General features: G+C 41.0%; 1 protein-coding gene across 1 annotated transcript in view; it reads right to left on the bottom strand.

Annotated features, from left to right (window-relative positions):
• Window positions 1-420: 420 nt before the first annotated feature.
• MELTF (melanotransferrin) overlaps window positions 421-12,628 on the bottom strand; it is a 127,517-nt gene continuing 115,309 nt past the window's right edge. Inside the window, exons 15-16 of the mRNA XM_075338530.1 lie at window positions 10,562-10,751; window positions 421-812 (exon numbers count right to left, since the gene is read on the bottom strand). Coding sequence (XP_075194645.1) covers window positions 745-812; window positions 10,562-10,751 — 258 coding nt within the window. The 3' untranslated portion in view covers window positions 421-744. The remainder of the gene's footprint in view (window positions 813-10,561; window positions 10,752-12,628) is intronic.

Raw genomic sequence — 12,628 nt, 5'->3', positions numbered from 1 at the left:
GCTAATTTTATAAACTTTACTTTCTTGGATTTCAAAACCTAAACATCCGAGCTGACCACTACAGGTATGTATAGAATCAGCCCAATAGTGCCAGTATAGCCCTGGCTTTAGCTTATATATGAAAATCCTGGTGATTGGTTCCCTTTAACAGCTAGTGCCGAGTTTTCCTTTACTTTTGCTTGTACTTCCATTTAAACAGGACCTGTCATCAAATAACAAGTGGTCCAAGTTTTGCACTTATTTTACTTCTGATTGCTTTTGTTCCTGTCTCTTTGACTCCTATTGATTTGTACTGAGTTACCTGCCCAGTATCTATAATAAAACCAGCTCCTTCATAGTTTTTAATACTGATGGTAATTCCAGCTTTTACACCCCTGCTGATATGACCCCAATAATGCACACATAAAAAGACACTTAAGGAACAGTAGCAAACAAAATAGCACTTGTTTTTATGTCATCTGAAGTTAATGAAGATATACATGCATTTCTCAATGTAAACATGCACCTGCCGGGTGATAAAGCTATGGAAATAAATAGTGAATTTCTTTTTTTTTTTTTCCTTGTAAAATCCTGTTGCAGGAATCAGGTGTGATAACCGTGGGGCAGTGTTGTTCACAAGACAGGTACATAAGGAATAGCAGTACATTCATCACTTATAGACTTGTGTCTTCAGCAGAACAAAAAATCACCATGTTTACAGCACTGCAATTTCCAAAGGCATCTTGAAAATTCAGTTGTTGGTAATTATGCAGAAAACTTAATTAGTAGGATGTTGCTAATTAGCAATAAGACGGCGTTCACTGGAGTTATAGCTGTAGGAGAAAAAGAAAATAATTAAATGATGCCATTTTTATCATGTATTCAATTAATTTTGATGAGGTTTGAAAATAGCTTTATTATTAACTCACTAATTAACACATAGTGTGCACTCTCTCATGATGACAGGCCCCTGTAAAAACACATGCCTGCATCTACTGCACCACTGTATGCTGTGTACAGAGACTAATGATTGTGTGCTTTGCGTGCTAATATTTTCAGAGTGCTATGTAATTTAAAGAGGTTTTCTCCACTGAACATAGTAATCAGCTGTCCACAACATAGGAGATAAATGGGCAGCTGTCGAGAGTCGAACGACTGGGACCCTATCTGGTCACAAGAACAAGGAGTTGTAGTCACATGTATAACCACCGTCACATTCGTTTTTATGGGATTGTCGGAAAGTTTGTTGCCTGTTGCCTTCTATCCAGAACTGAGGGTTAAGGGAAACCTGCCACATCCCGAAACATTATTAACTTTCAGATCTAAGATTAATCTGCAGGTTAATAACATTGTAACTTGTCCAGCTGCCAGACTGTAAGCCCAGCTACCGTAAGGACATAAGCGTTATTCCTTCTGACAGCTTCTGACTTTTCGGTCATACAGGCACCACTGCGGCGTGGTTACAGCTGCCACTCACTATGTACTGAGCAGTGACTGAAGCCACGCCTCTATGACTGAAAGCCAGAGGGTTTATGCATTCCCCATGGATGTCTACCTTGGGTAACAACAATTGATGAGGATCATTTTCCTCTTTTTGATATATTAACATCATACTACACAGCTATAGGTGGGATGTGTCAAGATATATCTGATCTTTCTCTTTGTCTTGGAATTTCCAAGAGAAGGAAATCATTATCAGGAAAGGTTTGACTTTATCACCTAGTATGAGTGAAAATACCAGAAATAACGGATGGTACTGACTGGACTATACGGACTGTTTATGCACACACCTGATAAGATGTACTAAATTTCTGTAGCTAATGGTTTATATAGAAATAGGGGAATGTTAAGATTACACTTGGGAATAAATTGCCTTTTTCATGTTTCTCCGCTCCTAAAAAATGGTACTATAGGGTGACAGGAGAAACTTTTGGGATTATTTTCTTTATTGTGTAGATGTGCCTTCCCCTTCTTTTCATTGGTTCTTACTTGGTACCATTATTTAAAGCCATTTTATCTTATTCACTATATTGATACACACTTGTATTTTTTAATATTTATGAATAAAGATATTTTTTACCAGTTTTTTTTTTAGTTTTCTGTGAGCTTTAGGCTGCCGAGAGGAATAAAGTTCATATCCTTACCTTAGCTGAGCTTTCACTGCAGCTTTGGAACATTCCTAACCTGCACATTAACCCGGCAGGTTAATAGTGCCTGGGTATGTGACAGGTTCACTTTAAACACATCATTTTACATTCAGTAAGATTGGAGGCTGTCATACACTCATGACCAAAAGTTTTGAGATCGACTAAAATTTTTATTTTTCATAAAGTCTACTGCTTCAGCTTCTTAAGTAGATATGGACAGACCCACAAATGTTCGTATTGGGCAGGTCTGGCCGGACTTAAAAAAAAAGTCTGGTTCAGGACCGGACTTGACCCGAGACGCCAAGCCCCATATAAGTCTAAGGGACCCAACTTAAGTGTTATAAAATGGTGTTATTAAGTGCTAGGGGACTACAAAAGAAAGCAAAATGGGGTTTAAACCAGGACAATAATACTTAAGGAATTTCCGACTGGCTGTCACTGCTTCCACATCCACTCATTAAATCTCATGAATATTCACTGCTTCCCCCACCCACTCTCTGTAACAGTGTTTGTAATTGGTTGCAGACAGACTGCCAGCTTGCTGGTGTCTGTGATTGGTTGCCCTCACACTAGCTGTCTGGGTCCCTGAAGTGGCGGGAAAAATAAATAAATAATTGGAAAAATGACATAAGGTCACCCGTATTTTGATACCCAGCACAGAGAAGGCAGACAGCTGGAGGCTGCAGCCCCCAGATGTGTACGTTATTTTGGCTGTGTATCAAAATATGACAGACTCTATGCAGCTTATTTTTAATTATTTAAATAAATAATTTTTAAACAGAACGTGCAGTCCCCTTTAATTTTGATACTCAAAATTTCAATGTTTTTTTCACCAAGCTACTTAGTTATTACTTTTTCCTTGTGACATGGTGCATTTTTCATCACCAAATTGATCTTGGATGGATGGTTGGGAGAAATTGTTCTTGAAGGAGGCTTAGATATCATTTTTTTTATTTATGGGCGTGTAGTATGGCAAAATTGTTAGTGAGCCCACACCCTGATGAATTGCAACTTCACTGATGAATGGTCTCAGGATACTTTACTGTAGACATGAGATACGACTCAGGATAGTGCTCACATTTTCTTCTACGATTATTCTTCCAAATGTCCCAAACAGTCTAAAGGGGACTTCATCAGAAAAAATGCAGAAAAAAACCCCCAGTCCTCTGCAGGCTAGTCCCTGAACTTCCTGCAGAATGTCAGTAGGTCTTCGATGTTTTTCTTAAAAAGAGGAGGATTTTTTTGCTGCCCTTCTTGACACCAAACCACATTCCAAAAGTCTGTCATGCCAACAGTAAAGCATCCTGAGACCATTCATGTGTGGGAATGCTTTTCATCCAAATCACTGGGCTTACTCACAATTTTGCCAAGAACATTGCCATGAATAAAAACATCCACCAAGAGTAACTTCTCCCAAGAATCCAGGAGCAATTTTGTGATGAACAATGTTTTTCCATCATTATGGAGCTCCATTTTACAATTCAAAAGTGATGAATAAGTAAGTCAGTAAACAAATCATTGACATTTTGGGTCCATGGCCAGGAAACTCCCCAACTCCACAGAGAACCTTTGGTCAAATGCTCAAAGGCGCTGAACAAACAAAAAAATAGTAATTGTGATAAACTCCAATACTGATTAGATAAGAATGTAACCAGACAAAAAAAGGAGGGAGGCGAACAACTGTCCACATTATACATTTTATATTTGTATTAATCAAAATAGAAAAGGTAATATGGTGCAAGGATAAAAATGGTGATGAAAACAAGCCTCACCCCACCAAATACATATCAATATGAAGATTAGCAACAACCGAAAGTCAGCAATGATACTCAATGTAGTAAATATACATCCACATTTAATTACAGATATTTGAATATATATATATATTTTATATATATATATATATATATATATATATATATATATATATATTGTGAGGCAGTGACAGGGGTAATATTTGAAGACCGCTATGTGTCCCCCAGAATGTGTCTGGAAACCCTCTGAGTTTGTTATAGCTATTACGGGGAGTATGGCACAAAGGGTAAAGGGGGACAGATCCTTCCTCTCAGTCCAAGTTTTGTAGCAATCCTCATGTCCATGATTTTGGTTTGGATCTTGCAGAGCACAGCAGGGTGTGTCTCAGTTGAGAGCAAGGCTTGATGAAGCTAACACATGCTGTGTGAGCTGAGCTGGCTCTGTGTGGAGTGAACAGAGGCTAAGAGTGTGAGCCTAGGAGAACCTTAAACAGATCCCTGCGGTTAACGGGGTCCTAAGGTAACAAGACTTTTTGATGCAAAGAATTTGTCTATATGTACCGGCTGTGCTCCGGAAGAGACTTTGACTGTGGGAAATTGGATCTATTTATGCTGCAACAATAAATAGACTGTTGGTGTGAACACGCTACTGCCTCATGTTTTTGCCCAAGCAACGCTGCTACCTCACAATATATATATATATATATATATATATATATATATATATATATATATATTATACATTGGGGTGAAGAAAAATTCATATCAATTAAATAAATCTAATGTCGCTAACAATAGTCTGGACACTGAAAGTATTCAATTAATCACCAGTAATTAAACTAGGGATTGTCGAAGCAGCAGGTGTTAGTTGCAGCTTTAAATAAATGCTCCGTAAACATTATTCACTAATCAATAAGCCATGGAGAAATGGTGTAAATAAATCACCTAGAAGTGGCTAACCTAGGATAATAATCACCTGTGTGGACAGCTAAGCGGCACAAAGAGTATGGCAGGGAGGCAAGGCAGCAGCCCGACGGCCGTTTTGGAGATCTTCGTCAGGGCACACTTTTTTCACTACATTTATGTTAGATAAGAATGTGTTGCAAGCAGTTAGGATTTGACCAAGAAGCTGATATCCAGCATGCCAGAGCGACTTGTACATCTTGAAACATGAGGGTCAACACTTTAAATATTGAGTCAATCCATAAACTTGATGTACACTATAGTTCAAAAGTTTGGGGTCACCCAGACAATTTTGTCTTTTCCATGAAAAATCATACTTTTATTTATCAAATGAGTTACATAATGAATAGAAAATATAGTCAGTCCAGACATTGACTAGGTTAGAAATAATGATTGATTTTTATTTTAAATAATAATTTTTTCCTTCAAACTTTGCTTTTGTCAACGAATGCTCCTTTACAGCAATTCCAGCTTTGCGGACCCTTGGCATTCTAGCTGTTAATTTGATGAGGTAATCTGGAGATATTTCACCCCATGCTTCCAGAAGCCCCTCCCACAAGTTGGATTGGCTTGATGGGCACTTTTTGTGTACAATATGGTTAAGCTGCTCCTACAACAGCTCAATAAAGTAGAGATCTGGTGACTGGGCTGGCCACTCCATTACAGATAGAATACCAGCTGCCTGCTTCCTCCTTAAATAGTTCATGCATAATTTGGAGGTGTTGTTGGGGTCATTGTCCTGTTGTAGGATGAAATTGGCTCCAATCAAACACTGTCCACAGGGTATGGCAGGGCGTTGCAAAATGGAGTGATAGCCTTCCTTATTCAAAATCCCTTTTACTTTGTACAAATCTCCCACTTTACTAGCACCAAAGCAACCCCAGACCATCAAATTACCTCCACCATGCTTGACAGATGGTGTCAGGCACTCTTCCAGCATCTTTGCAGTTGTTCTGCATCTCACAAATGTTCTTCTGTGTGATCCAAACACCTCAAACTTCGATTTGTCTGCCCATAACACTTTTTTCTAATCTTCCTCTTCCAATGTCTGTGTTCTTTTGCCCATATTAATCTTTTTTTTTTATTAGCCAGTCTCAGATATGGCTTTTTCTTTGCCACTCTGCCATGAAGGCCAGTATCCCAGTGCCGCCTCTTCACTGTAGACTTTTACACTGGTGTTTTGCGGGTACTATTTAATAAAGCTTCCAGTTGGGGAACTGTGAGGCATTGATCTCTCAAACTAGAGACTCTAATGTACTTGTCTTGTTGCTCAGTTGGGGAGCGGGGCCTCCCACTTATCTTTCTACTTTGGTTAGAGCCTGTTTGTGCTCTCCTCTGAAGGGAGTAGCACACACCATGGTAGGAAATCTTCAGTTTCTTTGCAATATTTCGCATGGAATATCCTTTATTTCTAAGAACAAGAATAGACTGTTGAGTTTCACATGAAAGTTCTCTTTTTCTGGCTATTTTGAGAGTTTAATGGAACCAACAAATGTAATGCTCCAGATTCTCAACTAGGTCAAAGGAAGGTCAGTTTTATAGCTTCTCTAATCAGCAAAACTGTTTTAGGCTAGGTTCACACGCTGCGTTTTTTTGACGTTGCGTTTTTGTGCGTTTTTTGCGGCAAAAAACGCACAAAAACGCTCCTGCGTCAAAAAAACGCATCAAAAAACGTCTTTATGCGTTTTTTATCAGTGAACAAAAAAAAAAGGTCTGATGTCATTTCCTTCTTCAATATGTTCTTCATTCTCCACTAGTGTATGCAGGAGAGCAGACAGCAGCTGCAGAACTACAAGGCTCAGCATGCTCCAACCAGGACTGTATGCTGGAGGGAGAGTCAGGGGGAGCAGACCTACAAGGCTCAGCATCCTCCATCCAATAGTGTATGCAGGAGAGCAGACAGCAGCTGTCGAACTACAAGGCTTAGCATCCTCCAACCAATAGTGTATGCAGGAGAGCAGACAGCAGCTGTCGAACTACAAGGCTCAGCATCCTCCTTCCAGGACTGTATGCAGCATTTCTTTGCCCCCCCAAACAAAAAAAAGACGTGGGCTTCGCCATATTTTTGTATGCTAGCCGGGTACAGTAGGCAGGTACGGGCTGCCCCCAACCCCCAGCTGCCTATTTGTTTCCGGCTGGGAAACCAAAAATATAGAGAAGCCCTTTTTTTTTAATTATTTCATGAATTTCATGAAATAATTAAAAAAAAAATGACGTGAGCTTCGCCTAATTTTTGTGTCCAGCAGGGTACAACTAGGCAGCTGGGGATTGGAATCCACAGTGCAGGGTGCCCATGCTTTCTGGGCACCCCCGCTGCGAATTGCAGTCCGCAACCACCCCAGAAAATGGCACTTTCATAGAAGCGTCATCTTCTGGCGCTGTATCCAACTATTCCAGCTGCCCTGATGCCGGGTGGCTCACTGGGTAATAATGGGGTTAGGGATAGCTGTATATTATCAGTTGGCCCTAAGCCCGAAATTCATGGTGTCATGCCAATATTAGACATGGCCACCATGAATTTCTAGTAAAGATAAAAAAAACACAACACACAGAAAAATATTTTTATTAGAAATAAAACACAACACAATTAGTGACTCCATCTTTATTGAAATAAAGAACCCCCCCTCCGCAGTAATCCTGGGTCAAGGGTCCCGCGCCGTCCAATCCGGATCCAATATCATCTGATCGGTTTGCTGGAAGGCAAAGCGATCAGATGATGTGTCAGGATCAAGTGCCTGAATCACATCACACATCAGCTGATTGTATAAAAGCCATTTATACAATCAGCAGATGCATCGGTGCAAAAAAAAAAAAAAATACTCACTTATGTGCTGATTACCGGCAGCTCCTAGAGCGAGTCTGATCTCGTCCGATCGCTGCAGGAGCTGCCGGTAATCAGGGATGAAGTCTCCTGACGCATCCGCTGATAAGTTAAACCGGCCGGCCGCTGGCGTCACCCCGAGACTTACGATCAGCTGACGCATCAGGTGACTGCATCAGGTGATCCATCGCCAGGTCCTGCATCCTGCAGGCATACGTACCCGGGGAGACTGCACACACCCGGAGCGGCAGTACCGGGAGAAGATGGGAGCGGGCATGGCACCGGGAGTCTGCAGACAGGTGAGTATGACTTTTTTTTTTCTACTGTTCACTTTTGATTTCGCAGCCGCTTCCACCTCCTGCCCGTACATGACGCCGCACGGCAGCATACATGCACAGGACTGGAGGTGGAAGCGGCGGTGACGGTACCGGGAGGATTCACGCTTCTGTGTTTAATGACAGAAGGAATCCTCTTTCTGTACATGTCACTTTACTATCCACCTCCTGCGTTTATAGCTGCGTTTTTGGTCTTAGAAACGCACTAAAACGCACCAAAACGCACCTATTTGCGTTTCTCATTGCGTCTTTCAACATTCCATTGCACTCAATGGATGAAAAGCGCAGTGAAAAACGCGGGAATAATTGACATGCTGCGTTTTTGTGGCACCACAAAAATGCAGCTGAAAAAAAACGCTGTGTGCAGACAGCAAAAGTGAAAACTCATAGACTTTGCTGGGGAAGCATAGTCATGCAGTTTTCTGAGCAAAAACGCACCCGAAAACTGCACAAAAATGCACTGTGTGAACTTACCCTTAAGCTGTGCTAACATACTTGCACAAGGGTTTTTAAGGGATTTCTAAATATCCATTAGCCTTCTAACACAGTTAGCAAACACAATGTACCATTAGAACACTGGAGTGGTGGTTCTTGGAAATGAGCCTCTATATACCTACAGTCAGGGCCAGAAATATTTGGACAGTGACACAAGTTTTGTTATTTTAGCTGTTTACAAAAACATGTTCAGAAATACAATTATATAAATAATATGGGCTGAAAGTGCACACTCCCAGCTGCAATATGAGAGTTTTCACATCCAAATCGGAGAAAGGGTTTAGGAATCATAGCTCTGTAATGCATAGCCTCCTCTTTTTCAAGGGACCAAAAGTAATTGGACAAGGGACTCTAAGGGCTGCAATTAACTCTGAAAGCGTCTCCCTCGTTAACCTGTAATCAATTAAGTAGTTAAAAGGTCTGGGGTTGATTACAGGTGTGTGGTTTTGCATTTAAAAGCTGTTGCTGTGACCAGACAACATGCGGTCTAAGGAACTCTCAATTGAGGTGAAGCAGAACATCCTGAGGCTGAAAAAAAAAGAAAAAATCCATCAGAGAGATAGCAGACATGCTTGGAGTAGCAAAATCAACAGTCGGGTACATTCTGAGAAAAAAGGAATTGACTGGTGAGCTTGGGAACTCAAAAAGGCCTGGGCATCCACGGATGACAACAGTGGTGGATGATCGCCGCATACTTTCTTTGATGAAGAAGAACCCGTTCACAACATCAACTGAAGTCCAGAACACTCTCAGTGAAGTAGGTGTATCTGTCTCTAAGTCAACAGTAAAGAGAAGACTCCATGAAAGTAAATACAAAGGGTTCACATCTAGATGCAAACCATTCATCAATTCCAAAAATAGACAGGCCAGAGTTAAATTTGCTGAAAAACACCTCATGAAGCCAGCTCAGTTCTGGAAAAGTATTCTATGGACAGATGAGACAAAGATCAACCTGTACCAGAATGATGGGAAGAAAAAAGTTTGGAGAAGAAAGGGAACGGCACATGATCCAAGGCACACCACATCCTCTGTAAAACATGGTGGAGGCAACGTGATGGCATGGACATGCATGGCTTTCAATGGCACTGGGTCACTTGTGTTTATTGATGACATAACAGAAGACAAGAGTAGCCGGATGAATTCTGAAGTGTACCGGGATATACTTTCAGCCCAGATTCAGCCAAATGCCGCAAAGTTGATCGGACGGCGCTTCATAGTACAGATGGACAATGACCCCAAGCATACAGCCAAAGCTACCCAGGAGTTCATGAGTGCAAAAAAGCATTTCACTTGCTCAAATCCAGACTTAAGACGGAAAGACCCACAAACAAGCAAGACCTGAAGGCTGTGGCTGTAAAGGCCTGGCAAAGCATTAAGAAGGAGGAAACCCAGCCTTTGGTGATGTCCATGGGTTCCAGACTTAAGGCAGTGATTGCCTCCAAAGGATTCGCAACAAAATATTGAAAATAAAAATATTTTATTTGGGTTTGGTTTATTTGTCCAATTACTTTTGACCTCCTAAAATGTGTAGTGTTTGTAAAGAAATGTGTACAATTCCTACAATTTCTATCAGATATTTTTGTTCAAACCTTCAAATTAAACGTTACAATCTGCACTTGAATTCTGTTGTAGAGATTTCATTTCAAATCCAATGTGGTGGCATGCAGAGCCCAACTCGCGAAAATTGTGTCACTGTCCAAATATTTCTGGACCTAACTGTATGTATATATTGCATCAAAAAACAGACATTTGCAGCTAGAATAGTCATTTACTACATTTACTACATGTACAGAGTGTATTTCTGTTTCATTTAATGTTAGCTTCAATGAAAAAAAAAGTGCTTTTCTTTCAAAAATAAGGAAATATCTAAGTGACCCTAAACTTTTGAACTGTAGTGTATTTGTCAATAAAAGTTTAAAAACATATTAAATAGTTATAAATGGCCTTCAGTGACCATCTGACTAAAAGATCTAAAAACAGTGAAGCAGCAAACTTTGTGAAAATCAAAATTTGTGTAAGTCTCAAAACATTTAGCCACGATTAATATACATTACACAGATGTCTTACCTTTACTAGATGAGCACTGCAAGCCCTCTATGGATTCAATGTAATTTCTACCTAGATACTGTTCATATGTTTTCTTATCTCTGACAGGGACAATCTTTTCGGTAGAGTCCTTAAAGATGAGATCCTTTTCTTCATATTGTGAAGAGTTAAACATTTTAAATACAGAACTGCTGTCACTCCCATAATAATCCTGTAATACAAATACAACCATTAAATAAAATAATAAAGTTATCATATTTTTTGATTTATAAGACGCACTTTTCCTCCCAAAAATTTGGGAGGAAAATGAGGGGTGCTTTTTATACTCTAAATGTAGCTTACCGGGGGTTGGTGGAGAGGGATAGCAGGAGACAGAGGCTGTGCTGCGACGGCTGTGCTGGGGCTGCGGCGGCTGTGCCCGTAGTCGGTGCGTGCGCAGATGGAGCTCCCAGCTCAAGATCTCATCTGCACATGTACAGTTTCTGGCCCATTTATCTCCCAGCAGCGGACTTAAGGAAAATGGTGCCCGGAGGTGATGAGATGTCGGCTTGTCATTGAGCCAATAGCTCAATCTGCGCATGCGCCGACCCCGGGTGCCATTTCTTGAAGCCCACACCACCGACAGTTTCTGGGACAGCATCTGGGAAACCCGCTGCACCACCAGCAGCATCCCCCTGTTCCACCCCCACCCCAGCTTCCTGTGACCCCACTCCACCACCGATGCCACCCCCCCATCCCTTGGTAAGACACTACTGAATTATTAGACTGTCCCCATTTTTTTCACCTCTCTTTTTCTCTATATTTGGGGTGCGTCTTATAATCCGGTGTGTGTTGTAAACCGAAAGATACAGTAATAGTTGTGATTTATACTGATGTTGAATACTTAAAGAAGACCTTTCAGTGGATTTTTTTTTAATTTAAACTGAGTACATCCTCTAAATGGTGGTGTGCTAATAATTCTGGAACAGTTTTTTCTTCTGGACCCCTCCATTTCAATATTATGTCCCATGGAAAGAACGTTTATCAGGGAAAGTGTCACCAATTTTTATCAAATCATTTAACCAGCCCAGTCAGCAATTTGGGACCTGCCATCTACGAGGGGCTGCTGATAAGTCTTTGGCTTTGTGATCTTTTTTTGTTTCTATGGTAATGAATGTTTCATCACATGAAAGCCTTATGTGTCTAATATATGTTTTCAAAATTTTGTGTTTGTAGCTTATGGCAACAGTGTTCTACGCACGCGGTAAAATAATGGCGGAGTCTAATGCGATATTCATAGCAACTGAGAATAGAGGAGTGATAAAATTCTTGTTTCTGCAAGGAAAGTCTGCGAAGGATATTCATGGTGATATATCGCAGACATTGGGGGATCAATGCCCTTCATATTCCACAGTTAAGAACTGGGTTGACAAATTTAGAACAAGCCACTTCAGCACCAATGATGAGGAACGTCCTGGATGACCGAAAGTGGTTGTTGTTCAGATCGTCGATGCTGTGCAGAACCTCATACTGGAGAATCAACGAATTTCAGCTAAAACAATTGCAGACATCATGGAGATTTCCCATGAATGTGTTTTCATCATTATCCATGAACATTCGGACATGAGGAAGCTATCTGCAAAGTGGGTCCCCAAATGTTTGACAACAGCTCAGAGAAGCATGCGAGTGAAAACTTCCTGGTCCATTTGTCAGTGTTTCCGGACTGATAACAACTTCCTGGATCGACTGATCACTATGGATGAGACCTGGATTTATTTGTATGACCCTAAAAACAAGGAGCAGTTAAAAGAGTGGAGGCACAGTGGTTCTCCTCGTCCAAAGAAGTTCAGGGTGCAAAACTCAGCCACTAGGGTGATGGCGTCTGTGTTCTGGGATAAGAAGGGCGTGCTGCTAGTGGACTACCTTCAAAAGGGTTCCAACATCAATGCAAGATATTACATTGAACTTTTGGACCAATTGAAGGCAGTTCTGAAGACCAAAAGGAGCGGGAAGCTGTTCCAGCAAGACAACGCCTTTGCTCACACTGCAAAAGCAACCACGGCAAAACTGGCAGAGCTGGGCTTCCAACTGGTTGACCACCCACCTTAT

Source organism: Anomaloglossus baeobatrachus, chromosome 3, assembly GCF_048569485.1.
Source record: "Anomaloglossus baeobatrachus isolate aAnoBae1 chromosome 3, aAnoBae1.hap1, whole genome shotgun sequence".
Taxonomy (NCBI): Eukaryota; Metazoa; Chordata; class Amphibia; order Anura; family Aromobatidae; genus Anomaloglossus; species Anomaloglossus baeobatrachus.
This window is presented reverse-complemented; position numbering and strand designations above follow the sequence as displayed.